Genomic DNA, 23,231 nt, shown 5'->3' with positions numbered 1-23,231 from the left:
CGCTACCCCCGTTGTCCGTCCCACCACCTACGATCCGGCAATTTTCATATATGGTTCCCCTCATGCCAGAGTTCAGCCCTGCTTCCAGCCTGACCACCTCCTCACCTTTATATTGCTCCTGCTTCGGCGATTCTGCCAGTTGTCCGACATCGCAGGCTTCGTCCATGGGCTCTAAGTTCTCTATTTCTCGTCTAAAGGTTCGGGGTCGCAAGCGATTCACCATGTGGTCAACCAAGAGCAAAGGCGCAAAAGAACGTGTTAATCACGCTGGTGGGAGCTCACAGCAGCATAGCGCTTCTGAGAAAGACGCCGTTCTCGACAATGACGGCAAATACGACATGGCCGCTGCGTTTGAGATTCTCAGGGCACAGGACGCCGATATCAGCACACGGCGGAGCGGAGATGGGCCCGTCTCCGGCCCTCTCGGCTTGCCCCTGGACCTCGACACTACCGGCACTGGACCGCGAGTGCCGATACCAAGTATAGATGAATACGACGTATTGCGAAAACGCACCCTCGCCAGAGAGCAGGAGCTGTCGTTTGATGCCCATTGCCGCTCCCGCGCCACGCACAAGGAAATTCGTGTTGATGCCATTATTCGAAAGGTGCGAGAGCATGACGACAGAGAAGTCTACGCGTCCGAACCTAAGCGAAGGGGTTATCAAGGCCAGATGCATGATCGCTTCGCAGGCGACCACTTCTTGGGCAACGTCGACATCATCAACAAGACGGACCTGTTTCGGATCGCATCCAAGATGCCCAAGGGCGCCCACCTACACATTCACTTCAATGCCTGCCTGCCGCCGAAAGTATTGCTTGATATTGCAAAAGGCATGGATCGCATGTTTATTTCAAGTACTCTCCCTCTTATCCGCAAGGCTGGGGGTGAGGATGAGTATGGAAATTTTGACAAGTGCGAGATACAGTTTTCCATCATGAGTCACGAAATGGAGAAGAAGAAGCCCGGCAACCCATTTTCCGCCGAATATATACCTAGCCATACGATGAAATTTTCAGACTTTTTAGGCCAGTTCTCAAGTCATTATACAAAGGCCACTGTTGATGAGTGGTTGCTGCGTAAACTCTTGTTCGATGAGCAGGAGGCCCACAATCCCTTCCAGACAGCTGCTGGGTGAGTTTTTCTTCCGTTGTAGTCCGCATTTTCTTTTTCCTCTATTCTTTTCTCATCACTTTACTCGTGTGCACTTGAATTACCCCCTTTTCATCTCCTTCTACTTTCTTTCCTTCTTCCCTCTTCCTCAAATACTAACAGGCTTCCTTTCCCTCCATGTACAGTGCTTGGGAAAAATTCAACGGAAGAACACGCATGATGAAGGGTCTTTTCAACTATGAGAGAGCGTATCGCGCTTATACATACCAGTGCCTTGAAGACTTTGTCCGTGATAATATCCAATACGCCGAGATACGACCAAATTTTATGAGCACCAATCAGCTCTATACCGACGACGGCAACGGTTCCATCGATAACGAGGGCATCATGGAAATCATCATCCAAGAGACGAAGCGGTTTCAAGGGGACTTGGCTAAGAAGGGCCAGTCCTTTGGGGGCCTCAAAGTTATATATTGCACACCACGATCAATGGATCGGGAGAAAGTAAAAGTTGCCCTTGCTGAGTGCATTGCATTTAAGAAGAAGTGGCCAGAGTGGATTGCAGGTAAGCATGTGGAGAGCCCTACCCATTATCCTTTGAAAGCAACGCTAACATGTCTTGCTTCCTCTAGGCTTTGACCTTGTTGGCGAAGAGGCAAAGGGTTATCCGATCAAGGAGTTTGTCCCCGAGCTGCTCGAGTTCAGGAAGCAGTGTGCTGAGCAGAACCTCGACATCCCCTTCTTATTCCACTGTGGTGAGACACTGGACATGGGCACCGACACGGATGGCAATCTGGTCGATGCTCTTTTGTTGGGGTCAAAGCGCATCGGCCATGGATTTGCTCTGGCAAAACACCCATACATTATGCAGCACATGAAGGCCAAGGGCATCTGCTTGGAACTATGCCCTATTTCCAACGAGATCCTAGGGCTCACACCGCGAGTGAGCGGACACTCCATGTACCAGCTGCTGGCAAATAACGTGCACTGTACTGTAAGCTCTGATAACGGGGCACTTTTTAGGTAGGTTGCCGCAACACCGCCATATACATATGTGATGAGACCTAGAGCTAATGAAAGGAACAGCTCATCGTTGTCACACGACTTTTATCAAGTCATGGTGGGCAAAGCAGACATGGGGCTGTACGGGTGGAAGCAGCTTGCCATGTGGAGTATCGAGCATGCATGTTTAAGCGAGAAGGAGACAGAGAAGATGTTGAATGAGTGGAACCAATTGTGGAATAGATTCCTCGACTGGGTAGATGAAGAGTATGGCCACCTCGTCAAGGACGTGGCCAAGATTTGACTACATGTCTGTTGTTTGCAGCCTGGAGGCGGAATTGCGGCGTTTTGGTTGATTTGGTCGTTTTCTGGGACGGATATGTCTTGCCGTTTGAAGACTAAAGGGGGCTATGCTGGGAGCCGCATGGCAGGCAGAGGCGTTTGCTGGGGATCCGGCCGGATAGACGGATTACGACGAGATGAGGGTTGGGCCCGTTGCTTTTTGCGTAGATACGATACTCTTTGTCTGTTGATATCATGTTTGTTTACGTTTTTTACACATATGTACTTCATATGTATATACTACCTTGTGTACTATTGGATGGATGATGGTACGATGGATGATTTGATGAGTGCCGGGATATGTACGCTTGTACTTATGCGTGTCAGCGTAGGCAATATTAGCTCCGGTACTTTTTTCTTCATGCTTATTCCCGTTTGGTAATAAGGATGCGTGTGGTCTGTCTCCATGTTGAGAAGACTGATAATGGCGGTAAGTGAGTGGTTATGGGGCGGAGAGATGGTTGGTCCGATTGTTGTTGGAACTGAAGTGAATGTTGAGCAACTTGTACTCCGTAGCAGTTTCTGCCTCTATATTTGGTGTCTATGGAGTACTAATGTCATCAACTATTGTGTATTAAAATGAGAAACAAAGATGGCTGGAGGCTATGCCGAAAACCGGAAGCAGTTGTTTGATATCGATCTGGAGGCCCCCCAAAGGTTGCTCTAGAGCTGTGCAGTCGATCAATACATGGCCCATCCACACAGATTGTGGCAAATTGATTAATGGAGGCTTAGCGGCTCAACAGAGAGTGCTGTAGAGACTGGAACTAGATGGAGGGGGGCCTAAATTATAGTTGACGCTGGGACTACTAAGTCAGTTAGAGCCACCTATACGAAGGTAGAGGAAAATAAACCTAGTTGTATCCATAGTTAGCGAAGAGACTCAACTCTCTCTCTGGGAACCTGACACCTCGCCTTGGTAATTAACATACCTATATACAATTATCCTGATGATCAATTATTCTCCGACTGTCATTCCAGCAATGACGCGTCTCGCCTCAGCCCGCGCAGGCTATTGCACTAGCATAGCCTCCTGCACGCTCTAGAAGCGCAGGTTGTACGTGCATTAGGTAAAGAGCCATGCCAGGCGAGCTGAGGAAGGACCTATCACATGGCCCTGTCGCAGTTACCTTGTCTCGATTCTTCAACATGGATGGAACCACAGAAGACAAAAAAAAAAAAAACTTGTCCCTGTTCATCTCACTTTCATCTCGTGTAATCATGTTTTTGTTCTAGCATCATCGGTTTCTGGTTCTCGTCCTGTCTCGCAGTGTCGTCTTTTCGTCTCGCATCGCCGCTGGTTTTCTGCCTCAATCTCGCTCAGTGACTGAAGCAGCCTCGCCATCTCTCCTCTCTCGCTACTCCTACTACTACTATTATACACTACAGCTTCACCGTCCAAAATGTCCAACCCAGGCGACCCTGGCTGGAAATGGTTCCCCAACGACAAGCCCTCATGGCGCCTCGACGTCGTCACGCTTCTCGCCGTCATGGGAGAGTCTGCCATCGCCGAGCACTCGCAGACAATCACCGCCTCGCTGCTCTGCATGCTGCCCCGTCTGCTGCCCGCGCCCCAGGCCCTGTTGAAGCCGTCGCGGCCGGCTCGACTGCCCGAGACGCACGCCAAGATGGTGGGCGTCTACAACGGCACTCTCCTGGACTCTGTGGGATTCTTCGCCAACATCATCACGCCGCTGGATGCCCTGCCGCCGTACAGCTTCCTGGTGCTGGACATTCAGCACGCGCCAAGTGTGCCGCCGCCAATCACCAATGCGAGCCACCATCACCACCATCATCAGGACAAAGGCGGTCTCCAAGGTTTCATCACCAGACACGTGCCTTGGGGCCGGAAGCAGGGCGTGTCAGACGTTTCTTTGGGTGGCCTTTCCAGGGCTAGAGAGACGGAAAAGGTCTTGGATCATCGCCCCACGCCTTCAAAGCTGGCCGGACCACCACACGAGGTCGACATCGAGTCCCAGTCAAGAACTCCGACTGTTAGATTCAACCCTGAAGTCGAAGTCAATGGCCAACCTGGGCCGCTCCGCCGACGCACCACCGAAAAATTTCAGGATCTGCTTTCGACTGGAACCATGGCTGTGACTGGTGGTCGACCCATTGTGCCCCCCAAACTTCTCTCGCCTCTCCATCTCCTCTCTGCCTTTTCCTTCTTTCTCAGCGTTGCCATTCTCGTTGCTGCCGTTATTTGGCAGGACGGTACCGCAATCATCGCCATCACCCTCATCTCTTCTGCCTCCAGCATTGTCGGCTATGCTTCCTCGTGGCGGCCGATCCTCATGCAACGCACGCACACTAACGAAGTACCTCGCGGTGATGTCATGATACGTACCCGCGAGGGAGCTTTTGTTTTGGTTCGCTGTTCTGAAGACGTTACTCGCGAGCTATACTCTGGAACCGAAGAGTGTGAGTACTACGTCGGCGAGAGAGCCTACAGGTTCTTTATGGCGCTCGGCACAATCCTTCTCATGTTCAGTGTCGTGCTGCTCGGCAACTGCACCTGGAACTCGCAAATCTTCATAGGAGGGTCGTACATTGTCCTCAACGGACTGTACTGGGGTCTTGGCATGATACCCCGGACCTACTTCTGGGATCTCTCGCGCTATATCTGGGACGATGCCACTGAAAAAGATGGCCAGAACGCTGATACCGTTACGGACCGGAATGACGAGCGCGAGGGCCACCCGAGCTTCACACGGACCTTGTGGTATGCTATTCGCGAGACACAGGCCATAGGTTGGGTCGAGCGCAGCGGCGCCGCGCCGGGCACACCGCAGTGGCAACAGTGGCTCAATGAGGCACTGCACAATGCAAAGATTGGCAACCGCAGCTGGGAGGCAGTCAGGAGGAAGAATGAGATTATGACTCAAGCGAGCAAAGAGGGAAGCGACCCTGCAACGCAAAGAGCGCCGGCGACCGAGGTTCAGGTTGCGGGAACGGGCACAGGAACAACGAGGGCGGCCTTTTAAGGCGGAGGATTTCCCTTTTCTCTCATTTTTTGACGGATTTCGCTATGCTTTGATGGAAATGATGATACATGGTTGGCTTTTACTTCTTCATTTGGGATTTGCTGCGTTTTAGTTGTCTTGGCAGGCTTTGAGGTTTGGGCATTACATTGTGTTTATGTGAAAAGAGACGGATTTACGAGACAGCAAGTTGGGGAACAGGCATGCTGGATACACATATGGCGTTACGACTGTTATATACCATTTAGCAGGCATTTGGCATTGGAATTGGATACTATAGTTACAGTCTGGATATATACATCACGAAACAAGCGAGCAAATAGACTTGACATATAATCAATCATAACTCGAGATTACATACATACGGGGAGATCTCTACTAATCAAGAAGTTTTGAATATATTTGAAAATATCATGGATTAAGAGAAAAAAAATGAAGCATATTCTAACAAAAGTTGTAAAAAATGTTCTAGGAAATGGACAATAAAAGAAAAAGGAAAAACGACTTTTTGAAAAATAGACAAAGGCGCCGCCCTTAAACACCGGCTGTTGAATGCACCCCTAGAAGCTTCCTTGAACCTCTCTTTTTTATAGAAGTACTATTTACGTACCTCTTTTCTCTCTCTCTCTCTCTCTCCAATTAGTCATCAAAGTAGATACTCTTCTTCTCGTCAATATCAATGAGGCCGGCGCGGAAGTTGCCCCTCTTCTTCTTGTTCTTCTCCTTGGTGAAGCCCTTGCCCTTTGTGACGATGAGGTCCTCGTGGGCGCGCTGGGAGTAGCTGATGGAGACGTACTCGTTAGAGGCGAACTTGGGGTCGACCTTGATGTCCTTGGGGATGCGCGAGAAGGGCTCGTTCTTGGGCTTCTTGCCGTTGGGCAGGTCGCGCGGGTTGGGGGGTAAGGGGGGGTTGGGCAGGGAGTCGATTGTGACGGAGGAGTCGGAGGGGGCGGACTCGTCGGCGGAGGCCTTTTTGGAGACGCCGTTGACCTTTTTGGTGTTGTTGGTCTTCTTCTTCTTCTTGTCGTCGTCATCGGAGGAGGAATCCGAGTCTGAGGAGGAGTCGGAAGATGAGTCGGAGGAAGAGTCGGGGAGGGGCACTTTGGCGGCGACTGCGGCCTCGACTTCAGACTCGCTGTCGGAGCTTTCGTCGGAGCTGGAGCTCTCGTCTGAGGAGCTCGACTCGGAGCTCGATTCGGAGTCGGAATCAGAGTCAGAGTCTGAGTCCGAGTCGGAAGCAGGAGCAACCTTTTGCTTCTTGGCGCTGGGCTTCTCGTCGTCCGAGTCCGAGCTGGAATCGGACGAGCTAGAGTCGGAGCTCGAGCTGGAACTTGAGCTTGCGGGCGCCTTGCGCTTCAAGTTCTTGTTTCCCTTGGGAGGAGACTTTGCGCGGAAAGCAGGCTTCTCGTCCTCGCTCTCGCTCTCGCTCTCGCTCTCGCTGCTATCACTGCTGTCGCTGGAGCTGGAGCTGTCTGAGCTGGAACTCGAGCTGCTGGAGTCGTCCATGTCGACATCTCGGTCGGCGGGGGCCTTGGCGGCGTTCTGCCAGGCCTGAAAAACGCCCACCAGGGTAGTTCCGCTGCTGCTGGCCTCAGAGGCCTCGCCCCAGCCCTTCTTGGCCCGCTGCTTCTTAAAGGCGCTGAGGGCGCTGGCGAAGGCGTTGTCGGAGAGGAACTGCTCTACCAGGTCGAGCAGCTGGGCGGGGGGCTGGGATTGAGCCTCGGCGCCGTTGTCGGTGGAAGTTTTTGACTTGGCCATTTCGTCGTCGTTTGTGCTGGTGGTTGCTGGAGAGGTGCTCGTGTGGCTCTTGTTGGTAGGGTTGTTGTTGGTGTTGTTGGAGAAGAGCCAGGAAGGTGGTTTTGCAGATGCGCTGGACATGTGAGAAACAGCTGAATGACTTGTCAAACAGTCGTGAATCCCAATTGGACCTGAATATGGGAAAATTCAGGGGGGGAGAAAAAAAAGATAATATCTATTGCCGTCTATCGCAGTTCGCTGAAACTTCACGACTTAGTTTCTATGCGAAACTTTGAAGCCGCAAAAAAAAAAAAATTATTTAGCCGCAAGTTTCTGCCACGCGCCCAGGAACAAGGGCCCAAAAAGGCACGGGCGGTGTGGAGGAGCTTATCGCTTATCAAGGAACAGCCGGGATTAACGATGCGCCGTGCTCCGTTAGTCAGCAACAAGGTTGGCGTTGGCAACGCCTCATTTGGTGATGTCAAAGCTTGGATTGTGATTGTGATGGGTTTGGATATAGCAAAACAATACCGGGCATCTCGAGCCCTCACAGCCCCGCGCATTTCCGCCTGAGAGAGCGCGTTTCACCTCTGCTGACGGAATCCTTTTTTTCTTTTCTTTTCTTTTCTTTTCTTTTTCTTTCAATAATTCGAATCTCGTCTCCTTGGATCCGCCCTTTTTCTTTTGTTTTCTCTAGCGCGTCCAGGAGCTCGGTTCTCTCTCATACCCATCCGTTCTATCAGGGGACGGACCCTTGACGGAGCTTCAACGGCAGACGGAATATCGACCGCCAGCCTCTCGTTTTTCTACCCGGGACATCTCCTTTACTGTTTGCCGTCGTATATACCCGGAATAATAGGTTTACCGGGCCTACGGAGCGCGAGCGGCGCACACAGCCTCACTCACCACTCACCACTCACTCGCTCTCATCAACCTCTCACTCCCTGTCCATCATGAACTCTACCAAACGCAAGTTCAACGCCTTGCTCCAGGGGTTGAGCAGCCCGCGCCCTAGCACAGACGGAGAATCTCCAGCAGCCATGTTTGGAAACCGTGTACCCAGCGGCACCATCAAGACGGTGGACTATGAGGCGCTGCTTCAGAAGCGCCGTCGCCTGGGCTTTCCCGAATCAACCGCCCCGCGTCTGGACAACACCGTTACATCGGGGCTCACCAGTCTGGCCAGCTCCATAAGGCGGACAGTCTCTGATGCGACGACTCCGAAAGTTCGGAGAGATGGGCCCGCGAGGTACTCTCCTGGTGATAGGGAGGAACTGCTGAAGAGGCTGGCGACGTTTCAGGAAATCACCGACTGGACTCCAAAGCCTGATAAGATCAACGAGGTGGAGTGGGCCAAGAGGGGATGGATATGTCAGGGCAAGGAAAGGGTGCGATGCTTGCTGTGTCACAAGGAACTGGTGGTTAAGCTGAAGAAGGAGGCCGGAGAAAGCGAGGGAGATGCGCTGACATCTGCTGAAGTTGGTGAGTTTTTTATTGGTTTGTTGATGTTGTTTCCAATGAGGGCCGTGATTTAACTCGTTATAAACAGAAGCCGCTTTGGTCGACAAATATGCAGAGTTGATTGTCAGCGCGCATCAGTCCGACTGCCTATGGAAGAGAAGAGGATGTGATGGTAAGCTCATGGTGTCCATTAAGCAGGCTAGTCGTCTTTACTAATCGTTTTATCAAGATTCCTTGCTCCGGCTGTCATTCATGAGCGTAAAGGCTGCCATCGAAGCTCTGAAGAAGCGATATGAGGAGCTCTGTTCCCGGCAGACATTTCTCCCATATGAATTCAACCTCCACCTCCCGGAAGGCATGAATTTGGATCATGTGATTGAACAGCTGCCACCCGATTTTTTCACCAGTGACAAGGCTTCGACGGATGCACCCAATAGACCTGCGCTTGCTCTGGCCCTTTTGGGTTGGCAAGGCCTGACTAACACCCGCATCGGCGCTGTTCCCAACACGGCGTCATGCCACACCTGCCAGCGACGATTGGGTCTATGGATGTTTAAGAGTAAAGAGGTGGACGAAAGCGGAATGGTAATTGTGCCTGCACCGATGGACTATCTTGATCCCGAGCGAGAGCACCGCTTCTTCTGCCCCTGGAAGAATCCCGCCGCCCAGAGCAGGGGGCACAGTATACAAAGCAACGATACGGAGGATATGCCTGCGTGGAAGATATTGTTACAGTCCATCAAGAACGAATCTGATTTGAGAAAGGTATACGAAGGCCGGCTCAAGCCAGTGTCCAAGCCAGCGTCCAAGCCAGCTGCGGCCGCAGATCCATCTACGCCTCTTAAAACGCCGTCCCGACCAGCTGCGCACCACACACCGAATATCTCTATTGATTCGACTGCTATCAATGATGAGGATGATGAAGCCACACGGGACGCAAAGGACAAGGAGCGATGGGCGAGGCTGCGCAAGGTCAAGAGCTTGTTCGACACGAAGAAGAAGAAGTCAAAGGCCAGTCGGCCAACCACTCCTCATTCAATCAGATCCAACAAGTCATCGAGGTCGATTAAGGGAGATTGATGACGGCTGTGTGATGGTTGGGATATTCTTTCTTTCTTTCTTTCTTTCTTATTCTTCCTTTCCTTCCATTCCCCCTATCTTTTGGTTTTATTTCATTATTTTCTTGGCTATATCTACCGCCAAGCATGGGATTCAATATTGTTTTTGGGAGGGAGGTTTCTTTTTTCATCTTGTTTTTATGTACCCCATTCTCTCTACCATACCCTGGCTTTCTGATCTGAAAATTTCCTTACATCATATTTGTTGATGTGTGTACAAAGTTCTAATACACCCAATACCTCCCATGCCATCCATAGTCATACATAGTCACGTCTTCCATTTAATATCATCAAATGAAACCACTGGTCCTCCGTACGTGACCGTCTCGTCTTTCTTTTTCACCTCTTTTTCTTTGAGGTCAAAGTCGAAGCCTGCCATTTCCAGGATGCTCGTCCTAACACCTCCCACGCCTCCTCCGCTGCCTAGCTTCGGTACCTTGTCCATTCCCGCTGCAGTGACGTGTATGTCTGGATTCCAGCCTGACCCTTCTGCCCATCCGTTGCCTACAGATCGGGACATCTTTCGCAGCTCCTCCCGCAGCAGGGTGGCCATCTCGCCGCATCGCTGAGTCCACGAGCCGCCGCCCTTGTCCGCCTTTGTCAAGACAACCAGCGTTCTGGTGTTTGCCTCGGCCAGCGTCCTCAACAGCCACTTGTCCTGCTCCATCAGCCTCTTCTCGGAAGAAAGCAGCACCACGGCCCCGCGCAGCATCTTTCGCGCCTTGATGTACTTCCACACGGCATCGCCCCAGCTGGCCTGGCTCTTGAACCCATACCCGGGCGTGTCGACGAGGACGAGGCTGTACCGCGGCGGTTTCTCGCCCTGACGGACGAGGCCCCGCGGGATGTTGGGGAGGGGACCCAGGCCAAAGGCGTTCATGAGGGTTGTTTTGCCGGGGCGGGCGCTGACCCTTGCGGCACCGGGGCGGCCGACGAGGGCGTTGAGGAAGGAGGACTTGCCGACGTTTGAGGCGCCGAGGATGATTATTTCGGGGATGTGGTCGTTCTTGGGGTGGTGGCGGAGGGATTCGGCGGAGTAGAGGAACTGGAAGCCCTGTTGGAAGAAGGAGGCTGCGGAGGCGATTTGGGCGTCTTGGGGCTTTGTGGTGGTTGTTGTGATGAGGGGGGAGGAGGGGGTTTGGCGGATGAGGGTGTTTGTGAAGAGGGTTTCTTTGTGAGGTTTTGTGTTTGGGGGGGCGGAGCGTTTGGGGGTTGCTGATGAGGATGAAGGTGATGGTGATGGTGAGGGTGGATTTGGAGTTTTGGATAAGGAGCTGGATTTATGAGGTATTGTAGTTTCAGGCGGAGTAATATCAGTTGTTGTTCTAGGAGAGATTGGTGCTGCTAATGGTGATGGCGTTGAGTCGAGTTGATTGCTGTGATGAATGTCATTGTTGGTGGCGAGGATGCGAGATGATGGTCTTGCACTGGGTCGCAGGCGAGGCCATCGTGGGACGGATGTGCTAAAGCATGAGCGAGAATTAGGGTATAAGATGAGATGAGATGAGGCTGCAATTCGTTTTATAGAAGGTGGCTTTAGTGGAGGCATTGTAAGGGAATGCTTGATGTGAGTTTTGTTTGGTGACGTTGATTTTGAGAGAGCTGAGAGTGAAGCAAGTATTTGGCAGTGGGTGAAAATACAGGCGACCCACTATAAAATCACTACATATGAGAGGAGAGATGGAAGAGTCGACAGTACACGTTTCTTCGTTGAGATATGTGCATATTATATAAAGAAGATAAAAACATATTATTAACTAGTAATTCTCAAATATTTATTTCCAGCCATGTATAAAGAGCATTGAAAGCAGAATCATGATTCAATGGGTGCCAAATCGCCCAACACCGTGTGATGTAGATAAGCACAGTGCATTAGCCCAATGGGCACAACTAAAAACCACCTAGGGTAGGCAAAATCATATCATATGCACTCACTCACTCACTCATTAACCCCCATATCTCATCATCATAAAAGCCTCACTTACAATAACCAAAACTCAAAACTCAATAAACCAAAATCATGGCCCCCGGCGCCCTCGACCTCGACGCCCACGAGCAGCCCTCGGACCAGATGAAGGCCGAGTGGAAGCACTTCTCGCGCCTCGACCAGACGGTCCTCCTCCAGGAGACGCCGCTCGACGATCCCCAGCTTCCGCTTGACCAGAGCGGGTTTGTGCTGTCGGGGCACGTCCCGCGGTCTCAGATATCAGAGGCGTTTTCGCACTTGGGGTCCGAGTTTGCGGGTGAGGGAGCGGGTGATGGCGATGCTCCGATTTTATATCATCCTTTGCTTCCAGGTTTGTCTCCATTACACTAGACTTTTCATAATAATCTCAAGAATTCAAGCTTGTTACACTCACTACAGTTATACTCAACTGACTAACTCATTCCCTCCCAACAGGCCTCCTCATCCTCCCCTCGCTCATCCCCCCAGCCGTCCAAACACACCTCCTCAACACCATGATCCACCGCGATCTCAGCAATCCCACCCACCAAACAAACCTCCACCTCCACTACGACCTCCCCTACCCCCCTTCCTCAGAATCCTTCTTCTCCCTCTCCCCAGAGTCCCCCCCCTCATTCCTCCCCAAAGACCCGGCCGTCCACAACCCCCTTTCCATCAAACAAGTCCTCCAACGGCGTCTCCATTGGGTCACCCTCGGCGGCCAGTACGACTGGACGAATCGTGTCTATCCGGAAGCTGCTCCGCCCAGTTTTCCGGAAGATCTCGCGTCGTTTCTAAAGGCCTTGTTCCCTGAGACGCTCGCCCAGGCTGCCATTGTCAACTTTTATACTCCGGGAGATACAATGATGATGCACAGGGACGTCAGCGAGGAAATCGACAAGGGTCTCGTCAGTCTGAGTTTCGGATGCGACTGCCTATTCATGATTGCGCCCAGTCGCGGCCCCGACGACGAACAAGGCCAAGATCAAGAATCTGAACAAGACAAAGAGGGGCAAAAGAAGAAATATCTTCTGCTGAGACTTCGCTCCGGGGACGCCATCTACATGACCAAGGAGTCGCGCTACGCTTGGCACGGCGTACCAAAAGTAATGAAGGGCACATGCCCGGATTATCTGGCAGATTGGCCTGCCGGAGGAGAAAATGGAGAGTTTGAGCAGTGGAAGGGCTGGATGCAGAACAAGAGAATCAACCTGAACGTGAGACAGATGAGATGAATTGATTATTGTATGTTTTTTTTTAGCTACATTACAAAGTGTGCAGTCTGGTCCATGTAAATATCAATGAGCGTTTCCAAAAGAAGAACGAAAAACAGTTCCCAGACCAGCTGCGTATAGTATATACAAATAAGTATATAGGTATAGATGTAAGCTCACGAGTACCCAATGCAATCAATAAACTTGCTTCCAGCACAAATTCTAAACCCGAATGATCGCTCCAATTCCAATAGCCAAACTCAAACGCTTATATAGTAAAAAAGTAGTAAGAATGAAGAGCCCGCTTGAAACAAAAGAAAAAGAGTCAAGGCTTTTCCCCTTTTATGCAAAGCCGAATCCCTGCGCATTTTCAAGCGCCATAGTAAGCCGCTGCCTCAACATGTCCTTGTCTCTGTAGTCCGGCAAAAGGAGTGTTCCGTAGCATGTATACGCGGTGGGCAGACGATTCCCACTATCCTCGCCATCACCATTCCTCTGCACCACAAATTGCAGGTTGCGCATGCCCCCGACGGGGACGCGGTCCGAAGCGGTGACGAATTCCAACAGCTTGCGCTTCATTCTGTCATCATATCGCTTAACAATGGACCAGAAATCTCTAACCGTGTGGTGGGAAGCATCCCATCCCACATAACGAGTATATCGCCGAAGCTCCGAAATATCAATCTCCTGCACGCCCTCGACGAGGGACTGCAGAATCTGGGGGCTCAACAGGGAGAGCGATTTGTACTCGAGACAGCTGTTGAAGCCGCGCTCAAATGCCTCGTACTGCGGTCGGACCGAGACGTCAGTCAGGTAGCGGATATAGTCGCTCACATACTGATCGCGGTTGTCGTTGGTTACCAGCGGCGCCTCTCGATCATCGACCGACTCTTCGGGAACATTGATGCGCATCTTCCAGTCGAGGTTCTGCGGCCACTGTACCACATCCTTAGTCATTTCTCGTGTCACATTGCCCCCAATGTTAGATACGGAAAACTCGTAAGTGCGCGCAAAGATATCCTCAACCTGGCCGTCCTTTTCATTCCACTCCAGCAGACTCATCAGCCCGCTGGCCAGCGCAGGCCACCCGTCAGCAATGTGATAGAGCTCCTCCACCGGCTCTCCCAGCAGTTTCCGGTACAGGGCCCTGGGGAATGTGACGGGAAGCGTGAGGCCGTTGTACACTGCCAGAGATACGAGAACGCCCATCAACTCAAACTTCCACTCCTCCACAACCGAGCCGGGGACGAACCATGCCATGCGCGTTCGGTCATCGATTGAAAAAGCACCGTACTTGGGGTCCATGCACTCGGCAATGGCTACTCGGAAGAATTCCTGCTGAACGCCACCCGAATCAAAACCTTCCTCTCCGCTCTGCTCGCCAAGGTGGACCTTGAGAGGACGGAGAAGCTCGCGCCGTTCTCGCCTCCACAGCTGGTCAAAGGCATCTCTGAGCACATTTTCCCGGCCGATATCCAGGACCAGATACTTGGATGATGCCACTCTCAGCATATCTTGTAGCACAATCTTATGATGAGGATTGGCGACAAGACTACCGGGATCGACAATGGCGCTCATCCTAGTCTTGAGAGAACTACTCTCTTCAAACATCCGACTCATCTTTGCGAAATTGATGGATCGGAAGAACGTGACGAGACACTCTGGGCTGAAGAGATAGGGGTAGTCGAGCATGTGTCCCTTGTTCCGGGGAGCCCTGGATTCAGCCCACGACACTGGCATCTCCATGGTGTCCAAGCGTTCTGAGAAATAGTCTGCCCGGAATTGAATGTCTCCCAGGAGGAGTCTGGACCTGTTTTGGTCTGTGTTCTCGTTAGCATGCAATAATGAGCGCTCTGGGATGACAGGTTTTTATGACTTACACATGGTAGAAATCAGAGACAGCGCCCCGTGAAAGGCACCGGCGCACACAATTTCGGGATTTCCGTCCCATTCGTGATAGAGAACCGTCCTCGCCCAGTCGAGTAATAGGGTGGGGACGCGGGTCTCGTGCAGCAGTCGTTCGGCCTGTGGAAATTCCAAAACTCGGAGAGGTCCCGAGTGCACAAGGTCGAGTTGGCTGAGCAGCGGCTGAAGTATGTCCAACTGGCCAGCTTTCGTCTTGCCATCCATACGCATCAAAGTAGCGAGTGATCGGCGAGCAGACACGGCAGAGAAGACACGGCGTGCGAGTCTGATGGCGTTGTCGTTTGAAAAGACATCCTCATACTCGAGGCATATGGACTGCGGCTGTCTTGCGGAGAGGCCGTTGCCACCCAGAGTCAATCCCGTAGATCGGATGCGCGACATGTCATACAGAGTCTTAGAGTCCGAGACGAAGGGTGCCACCGCAACGAGAGCATGTAGACAGACGGACACGACGCAACCGGCTTCGAAGTCTGACAGCGGTTTCCGACTTCGTGGCAGTGCCCTTGAGGGACGAGACTGTGAGGCTTGAAAAGACCTTGGTGCCGTGAATAGGGACTCTGCCGCCATCCAAAGGCTGTGAAGGACCAGGGTTGGCGCAGCACGAGTCATCCGAAGCATACAGTAGAATAACGTCTGCGAGTCATACAGCTTGCCATCCCGGGAGAAGGACTGAACGAGGGAGTGAGGGTCACTAAGGACGGTGAAGAGGGCCTGTTCATTGAAGGCCTTCCATTGACTGGGGGAGGTGGAGCGGGATATCGATCGCCGTCTGGCCAGCTTTCTCGACGAATTCTGGGGTATGGGATACGAGGCGTGAGATTCCAAGGGCCCGAAAAAGTGGCGTTCAGAGGTATTGTCCTCTTGAAACACATCACATATGAAATCGACAAGTTCAACGTTTAGCGTGGACAAGGATTGAGGTAATAGAGACTTGGCCGAGGGGAAATCTGCCTCGGGCATTGGTGAAATAGGTCTCGGCTTGGTTCGAGTGTCGAGATGCTCATTCTTCACAGCCGGAGGGGTACTACTAGGCGTCTCCCTCTCGTCAATAGTCTCCGTATCAGAGGACCCCGATTCGACATCCTCTACCTCGTTGGCGGTGGTAGCAGTAGGGGTGGGAGTAGACAGATTCTCGAAAAAGGCAGGCTTGGATGGTATTTCGGGAACGCCGCGAGTAATTATGGCGGGCGATGTCTTACCAGCGCGAGCCAGCTTGTCGGGGTAGAAACCATTTAAACTGGGAGGTCGTGAGGTTGGCTTAGCCTCTTCAGTCCCTGCTGAAATGGCAACGGGATCCATGGTCCTCCTGTTGTTTGATTTGGAGGGAGAAGAACGAAGAGTCGGCTTGGAGTTTCTCTTAGGTCTGGAGGATACATCTTTCACTGGTGTTGGTGGTTCGATTACGTCCTGGCTCGAAGTCCTTGCCGGCTTTGAAGTCTTGCTCCGCTTAGGATGTGTGGCTGGTGGAGGTGCGGCTCGCTGCGCCTGGGCCTGATGTGTCTGCGAGCTTATAGCCTGCTCTGTGTTGGTTGGACCGGCAGTAGTGGCGGCAGCATTGGTATTAACAACAGGACTATCGGTAGTCTGTCGAAAGCCACCCAGCTCGGAGAACTTCTCCGTCATGGCTTCAATTGCCTGCGGTGTAAGCCATTCCAGCATTTTGAATGCGACAGTGCCAAAGGTGGCCACCGCAAATGACCTATAATCCTTTTGTGTTGCCTTCTCTGACACACTAATATGGGAGGCCGGTAATTGTCCAGGCCGTGTGGAAGCGTCGCCATTCTTGGTTTCACTAGGTTGGTTGTCCAAGTGTTGCTTATCCAAAGATGGCGAGCGGGATCTCGTTGTAGTTGGGGAAACGGGAGACTTGGTAGCAGTCCCGGTGCTTGGTTTCCGTCGAGGTGCAGTCTGGATATCAGGAGGCCTGCGGGTGCTGTGCTGGGATGGTGAAGGCCGGGTGGAAAAGATGAGGCTGTTGAAGGCCGGGGGTATCTCTCTGGGTGAGCCGAGATGTGGACAGAGGCCGGCCTCTGGATTGTCTTGACTGGCTAGGTACACTGCCAGCGTTCTGGCGCTAGTGGGATTATATCTGCGGATGGGCGCCTTGCCAGCGAGACGCTTGCGGCAGGTAAAGCAGGTAGCCGTCGAGCAATTCGAAGCACCACAGCCGGTCCTCAGCTGGGAGATGTATCTGTATCATTAGAAAGACAAGGCGTCAGCACATCTGTTACGGCGCAAAGGGAAGGGCATCAGAGGGACATGGCATGACATACTTGTCGACGAGATGCTGGAAGTCGTGACGACGACTGGCTCGATGGATGGCATAGACGCGACGGGGATTCTCGACATGCTGGACGTAGTCGTTCAGTTCGACAGGCGCATCGGCCGGAAGGCGAGCAAATGGAGCCACCTGCCAGAGCCCGGCAAGCAGATCCAGCTCCCCGTCTGCTTCGGAGGGGCCCCGGAGGCGGGCTTCGGCGGCATGGCCGGGCTCGAGGCCCCTTGCTGACGAGGACGTCTTGTGCGGCGCGCTCATGGCTGACGAGGTAGCCGCTGTGGTGAGTGCAAATCAACAGCCCATGCTTTGAGGAATCGCTGACAACCGGGAGGCGACACGATGCGGCGTGGACGATGATGCTGCGGTAGGAGATGATGGATTAAGATGCGCGTAGGGATGAAGAGGCAAAGGTTGGTGGCGGCTGGTTGACAACGGAGATGAGCAAGGCTGAAGTGACGGCAGTGGGGAGGGAGCACGGCCAGTTGCTTAGCTGCGCCCCGGGGAGTTGCGGCATGAGTACCGGCTACCTGACGAGACGCTCGTATCGACGATGTTAGTCGCCGGGTCTGCCGCGAGATGAGGTATCTGCTACCTCGTTGCTATCAGGTACCGCCAAGGTACTCCGTTGGAGTTGGGCCGCCACAGCCCACCCCCAGGCCCGGATCTGAGTTTCAGCGCACGACAGCATACCGCCAGCGCTATCTGCACCCGGCAGATGCCACGCAGGGGCGCTGTTAGGGCGTCACGTCAACGGCTCCTGTGGGCTTCAAGGTAAGCGCCCCCATGGCCGCAGGCTTTCAAAGTACCGGGCGAGTACCCGCTTGCAGGCCAAGCAGGAATTTTGCGTGCCATATCACATCGCCTGCAGAAAAATGCAGGGCACGACCCACCTTTGGCAAGCGCTCGCTCGATAATACGTCAGATGCCCCCGCCACTCAAAAACTTCCACCAGAATTAATAATTCTGCAAAACATCGTCAGAGCCGAGTCACGCATGCTGGCTTCCCCGGGCTTTATAAGGGCTTGAACTCCCTATCTCACCGACACAGCAGACTCGATCTGTTAACAAACTTGTTGCGACTGGTCATAGACATCCTTTTTCCACCATGGCGAGCGCCCAGCCCGCCGCCGCGGGGCAGGCGACTTCGAGTTCGCATCCTTACACGTGCAACTCTTGTCAGGTCGCCTATCGCAATATCGATCTCCAAAAGACTCACATGAAGAGTGACTGGCAGTAAGTGCGGTTCTGGTTCAGGAGGAGCCGGCTGAGGGGGACCTCTGCTGTTGCTGCTCCTGCTTCGCCATTTCTCCGTCTCTAACATGACAATCTTAGCCGATATAACCTCAAGCGACGAGTTGCCTCTTTGCCCCCCATTACCGCCGAAATCTTCACCGAAAAGGTCCTCCAGGCTCGTGCTGATACCACAGCCGAAGCTGACAAGGCCATGTTTGAGCGTGCCTGTGAACCTTGCGGCAAGACATACTACAGTGAAAACGCCTACCGGAATCACTTGCTGAGCCAAAAACACAAGCAAAACAAGGCAAACACGACCAAGAAACATGATGACGAAACCACCTCTGTCATGAGCTCAACATTTTCTCTCGGAGAGCCAGCCTCTGCTGCTGATGAGGATGAGGATGTGGACTCTGCCGCCGAGGACGAGTTCAACCAGGTGATTGAGGGTCTCCAGAAAGCAAAGGTGGCCGAGCAGCGACCCTCGCCTGTCAAGAGGCCGGCAGTCCCTCATCCCGCTTCTGAGAGTGAAGCTGGTACCGACTCTACTCCTACTCCGGTGCAGTCTGGATCTGAACGAGTGTGGACTTTGAACACATGCGTTTTCTGCAACTACGAATCCCCCACACCTCTTCTGAACTCCCAGCACATGGAACGCTTCCACGGAATGTTTATTCCGGAAAAAACATACATGGTCAATTTGGAGGGCCTCATCGGATATCTGCAAGAGAGGATTGGAGAGGACCACCAGTGTATCAGCTGTGGCAAGTTCAAGAACAGCCTCTTTGCTGTGCAGACCCATATGAGAGACAAGGGCCACTGCAAGATTCCGTACTCTACGGAAGACGATCAACTTGCCATTGGCGATTTCTACGATTTCAGGAGTACCTACTCAGATGGGGAGGAGGATGACGATGAGTCAGACAGCGGCTCAACAGAAGACGGCAATGGTGGGGCCAAGCTGGGTGCACGACGGGAGGCCAAGACCACTGGTCCTGAGGGAGAAGAGTTGGAAGAGGGAGAAGATGCGGACGGCTGGGAGACTGACAGCTCAGCTTCTTCTCTCGACTCTGAAGACTTGACTGCAGTCCCTGCTGAAGGTCACATCCACCAGTTTGAACGCTTGAGCAAACACCCTCACCACAGCACAAACGACCCTCGGAGCCACCACCAGGCAGACGGATGGCACTCCAAGGCTCACAAGCACACCCATGCTGCTTTCTACGACGAGTACGAGCTTCATCTCCCGTCGGGCAAATCCGTCGGTCACCGTTCCCTGAACAAATACTACCGCCAGAACCTGTACAACCACCCCTCGGAGGAAGAACGGGCAGAGCAGTTGCTGCTTGAAGCTGCGCGGAACGAGGAGGGCGTCGAGCCCAATAGCGAGAACCAAGTCGCCGTCATCAAGAACCGTAGACGCGAGATGGCGCCCCGTGGTGCTATTGGCATGGCTGGCGTCTCTGAGGAGAAGAAGCGCTCAGCGCGCAAGGCCATGGAGCGCAACCGAGACCTGGAGCACTACCGGTCTAGGAAGACGGAGTACTCATATGGTAAGAAGCTCAACAACCAGAGACACTACTATTACCGTGATACTGGCGGTGGTTAGATGTTAGGCGCTTTGTATCTGAATTTAACGAGTTTCACGTTTCTGCTTGATTTGGCGATGTAACCTTGTTTGTTTCCCGCGCATCCTTGCGCATTCAATCAATAAATTTGGACAAGATTTGCGTGACAAAGTGTGACTTGCCGTGACACCTTGGGCATTTTGATGCTGCCAGCCCGAGTTTCTACCCCAGAACTGGACTGGTTCCACCTTAATCTAGCCTGGAAATTATGGGACTGAAACGCATAAACATCAAATAAAATTTTGGGCTTCTCGGGTTTAGAAGGCCGCTGATGTCAGATGACACGCTGTTTGTTGATGCGCTTCCTGAGAAGGTGAAGGTTGAGTAATTAAAAATAACCTTGAATCTCATACTCCGTAGTCTATGATGCGAACGGGTGTGTTTGCCAGCTTGCCTCGATCCTTTTACATTGACTTACTCGTAGTGGCAACTTAGTAATGTGACGAGTGTCTATATATATACAGCATCTCAACGGTACTCGCCACATGCCTTACCAGAACGGCCATTTTCTTTCAGTGGCTCAGTAAGACCTTTTGTCGAAATTGGCGGGGTTGGCGACCCCCGTTTTGGATCACATCAGAATGCTGACAGCTCCAGACAAGGCGCGAGCTAGCAGCAGGGGTTGATGGCTCTGGTTGTTTCCGAGGAACCACTCCGTGCCGAGTGTATTAATAGATGGACTGCTGGAGATCTTACAGAGCAGCTTTCCCTTTATTCGGAGGCGGCGAGACTTTCATCGCCTGTATCATGGATGTTCTCTCTATCCTGGGTACTGTAGCCCTGTGTAAGTCAGGATGATGAATACGAGAAGGCGGGAAGCAGAATAAATGAAAGAGAACAGATGGGGAAATCGGAGAGCAAATCACACGGTAACAGCGCAGACGACGGGAAGTAAACGAAAAGGGTGCCAACGGTGCGGAACATTTCGTCGGGTTGGCTTGTTCCCAGGAAGCAGCAAGTGGACAGAGAGGAGCAAACAAGGAAGAAGAGCCAATTTTAGCATCCATTCCATTCCATTGGGATTGGGCCGCGAGTCTTGCTCTCTGACTGGACTGGGTGAGCCTGCGCCCCGTCGGGCTGCGGCTGACGATCCCTGCATCTCTGGCCAGAGGAGAAGTTGCTAGTGCTCATGCCTCTTTTTGCTAGCCTGGGCTGCAATCTGGCGGTTCGCCGCGTGATTGGCAAACGAGGGCATTCGCGAGAGGGCAGTCGAAGGGCCCAGCCACAGACATGTGGGAACGGCCGTCATATGGGAGGGAAAATAGCAGGAGGCAACGATAATATAGCCGGATCACAGCTATGCGGTGTTCCCGTGTTTGGTGTTTTGATCAATCTTCCAGGCGCTTGACCCTGCTGCGGCTCTTCCTCTTCCTCTTCCTCTTGCATTCTTTTTTTCCATCTCTCTCTTTTATCCGTCTCCCACTCACTCTCGCTTCCCGCTGGGTTCCATCTGCGATCCACCCTCCTGGTGTTTACCGTCCCTGTAATACGACTCTAAATCTGGATCTGACGTCCCACGGACCGTCTGTGCGACCGCTCCTTGGGTTGGCCCAATCCGCGCCATACATATGATTCTCGCCCAGAATTCAGGAGACTTTTTTTTTAACCTTTTGCATATTCATTTTTTTGGTCTGGCACTGAGCTTATTGTGACGCAAAATTTAATCCACGGTTGCAACGACGGCATTGAAAGCTGCTACATACAGATACAACAGACATACAAAAATAGACAAGGGTGGAGCAAAACATCAACACAAGCATAACAAAGGGACACAACACAGCATAACACAGCAAGCACTCGATCATTGGCCATCACCAAGACGGAGGCGGGAGAGGTTGAGTTCCACGAAACGAAAACACCAAAAAATATACCCCCAACCACAGCCGCAATGCCTCGCAGACGACTATGGGCTTCCATGCCGCTCTTGTTTCTCTTCCTCGCCCCAGCCCTTGCCGATGTCCATGCCGACTTCAGCTTCTACCCTGTCGGCGCCCAATCCTGTCTGAGCCAAGCCGCCACGACGTCAAAATGCGACGGCTCGACCGTTATGGACCTCAACACCTGTCTATGTGGCAACTGGGGCAACTTTGTTATCCTGTCCGCCATATGCATTGGCAAGAACGACAAGGCGGATGCGGTGCCCGTGTATAAGACGATGGTCTCTGCGTGTGCCGACTCCAACACGCCGCTGGTCGTGGCCCCGAAGGAGTTTTACGGCGCCGTCAACGGCACGGTCTCGACGACGACAACAGCGGCGACAACAATGACGACGTCGACGACGACGAGCACGACGAACACGGCGACGACCACCGTGACGCCGACGGGCTCCAGCACCGCGGCGCCCGTCAGCGAGAACCTCTCGACCGGCGCGACAATCGGCATCGCCCTGGGCGCGTCCTTTGGCGGCGTGGGCGCCATCGCAGGCCTCGTCTACTTTCTGCTCCGCCGCTCCAAGAAGCAGGGCGAGGAGGCCCGCCCCATGCTGCTGCCCAATTCCAACGAGGAGGCCCGCTTCAGCAGCCAGCCGCCGCTGTCCGAGCCGACGCCGTCGCCGGGCCTCAGCACCTTCTCCGAGGCGACGAAGAAGGCGTCGTGGGTGTCGCCGCTGCAGAGCCCCGATCCGTACCGGTACTCGGCGGCGACGTGGGATGCGACGCAGGGCGCGTATCAGGGGCCGTATGCGCCTCCGGATGGCGCCGTGGAGCTGCCGCCGCAGACGGCGAGTATGGGCATGGTGTTTGAGATGGATGCGACGGTTACGCAGCCGTTGTCGGGACCAGTTGAGATACAGGGAGATGTGCCGTCTACAGGGCAGAGGAGGTGATGATGGCCAAAAGACGGTGGAGGTTCATGTTTGGGCGTGCTGTTTCGCTGCGAGTCAGTGCTTTTCTTGTTTGTGGTTTTCTTCTCTTTACATGGTAGCCGGGAGTCATTGCTGCGAAGAGGGTACATATTTATTCGGGAAGAATATACGGCCAAAGGCTGGTGGCGCTGTCTTTTTGATCATTATTTTTTTCTTTGTCTTATTCTTCTGCTCTGGATGCACGGATTTTTGTATTGCATGGAATGGGATCTGAGCGGCCAGGAGTTGGACATGTCTCATTACTACCGACCATGATTTGATTCGGTAGAAGCATGTAGCGAAAAGAATTTGTCCTTTTGCTGTTGATGTTGATGTTGATGTTGGTACATTGTGACGTTGGGATGGTTTGTGGTGCCGAGTGAGATGCGCAAGGCTGCGGATGCCAAGAAACG

At 52.9% G+C, this 23,231-nt stretch overlaps 9 protein-coding genes across 9 annotated transcripts; 6 read left to right on the top strand and 3 right to left on the bottom strand.

Moving 5' to 3' along the window:
* Window positions 1–338: 338 nt before the first annotated feature.
* Window positions 339–2,417, top strand: TRIVIDRAFT_33613 (uncharacterized protein; the record flags this gene model as incomplete). The annotated part of the gene is made up of 4 exons (XM_014105653.1): window positions 339–1,132; window positions 1,297–1,676; window positions 1,744–2,134; window positions 2,198–2,417. The coding sequence occupies 4 exons, from the start codon at window positions 339–341 to the stop codon at window positions 2,415–2,417; spliced, it is 1,785 nt and encodes a 594-aa protein (XP_013961128.1).
* Window positions 2,418–3,858: 1,441 nt separating this feature from the next.
* On the top strand, window positions 3,859–5,439 carry TRIVIDRAFT_33833 (uncharacterized protein; the record flags this gene model as incomplete). The annotated part of the gene is made up of 2 exons (XM_014105652.1): window positions 3,859–4,206; window positions 4,525–5,439. The coding sequence occupies 2 exons, from the start codon at window positions 3,859–3,861 to the stop codon at window positions 5,437–5,439; spliced, it is 1,263 nt and encodes a 420-aa protein (XP_013961127.1).
* Window positions 5,440–5,830: 391 nt separating this feature from the next.
* Window positions 5,831–7,427, bottom strand: TRIVIDRAFT_79453 (uncharacterized protein; the record flags this gene model as incomplete). The annotated part of the gene is made up of 1 exon (XM_014105651.1): window positions 5,831–7,427. The coding sequence occupies one exon, from the start codon at window positions 7,312–7,314 to the stop codon at window positions 6,076–6,078; it is 1,239 nt and encodes a 412-aa protein (XP_013961126.1).
* A 699-nt stretch (window positions 7,428–8,126) lies between these two features.
* Window positions 8,127–9,681, top strand: TRIVIDRAFT_116114 (uncharacterized protein; the record flags this gene model as incomplete). The annotated part of the gene is made up of 3 exons (XM_014105650.1): window positions 8,127–8,655; window positions 8,723–8,806; window positions 8,864–9,681. Coding segments are annotated over 3 exons (1,431 nt in total), but the record flags the coding sequence as incomplete, so codon positions are not given.
* Window positions 9,682–10,020: 339 nt separating this feature from the next.
* Window positions 10,021–10,800, bottom strand: TRIVIDRAFT_140468 (uncharacterized protein; the record flags this gene model as incomplete). The annotated part of the gene is made up of 1 exon (XM_014105649.1): window positions 10,021–10,800. A coding segment is annotated over one exon (780 nt), but the record flags the coding sequence as incomplete, so codon positions are not given.
* A 990-nt stretch (window positions 10,801–11,790) lies between these two features.
* TRIVIDRAFT_118458 (uncharacterized protein) lies at window positions 11,791–12,932 on the top strand (the record flags this gene model as incomplete). Its single annotated transcript, XM_014105648.2, has 2 exons — window positions 11,791–12,049; window positions 12,154–12,932. Coding segments are annotated over 2 exons (1,038 nt in total), but the record flags the coding sequence as incomplete, so codon positions are not given.
* TRIVIDRAFT_211292 (uncharacterized protein) lies at window positions 12,926–17,373 on the bottom strand (the record flags this gene model as incomplete). The annotated part of the gene is made up of 3 exons (XM_014105647.1): window positions 12,926–14,731; window positions 14,792–17,028; window positions 17,111–17,373. 3 exons carry the CDS (start codon window positions 17,371–17,373, stop codon window positions 13,254–13,256), a joined length of 3,978 nt encoding a protein of 1,325 aa, XP_013961122.1.
* Window positions 17,374–18,154: 781 nt separating this feature from the next.
* Window positions 18,155–20,073, top strand: TRIVIDRAFT_79452 (uncharacterized protein; the record flags this gene model as incomplete). Its single annotated transcript, XM_014105646.1, has 2 exons — window positions 18,155–18,348; window positions 18,448–20,073. The coding sequence occupies 2 exons, from the start codon at window positions 18,221–18,223 to the stop codon at window positions 19,955–19,957; spliced, it is 1,638 nt and encodes a 545-aa protein (XP_013961121.1).
* A 1,827-nt stretch (window positions 20,074–21,900) lies between these two features.
* TRIVIDRAFT_129919 (uncharacterized protein) lies at window positions 21,901–22,746 on the top strand (the record flags this gene model as incomplete). The annotated part of the gene is made up of 2 exons (XM_014105645.1): window positions 21,901–22,508; window positions 22,590–22,746. Coding segments are annotated over 2 exons (765 nt in total), but the record flags the coding sequence as incomplete, so codon positions are not given.
* Window positions 22,747–23,231: the final 485 nt, after the last annotated feature.

Source organism: Trichoderma virens, assembly GCF_000170995.1.
Source record: "Trichoderma virens Gv29-8 chromosome Unknown TRIVIscaffold_1, whole genome shotgun sequence".
Classification (NCBI taxonomy): Eukaryota; Fungi; Ascomycota; class Sordariomycetes; order Hypocreales; family Hypocreaceae; genus Trichoderma; species Trichoderma virens.
The sequence above is the reverse complement of the archived record's forward strand: the minus strand, read 5'-3'. Positions and strand labels throughout refer to the sequence as shown.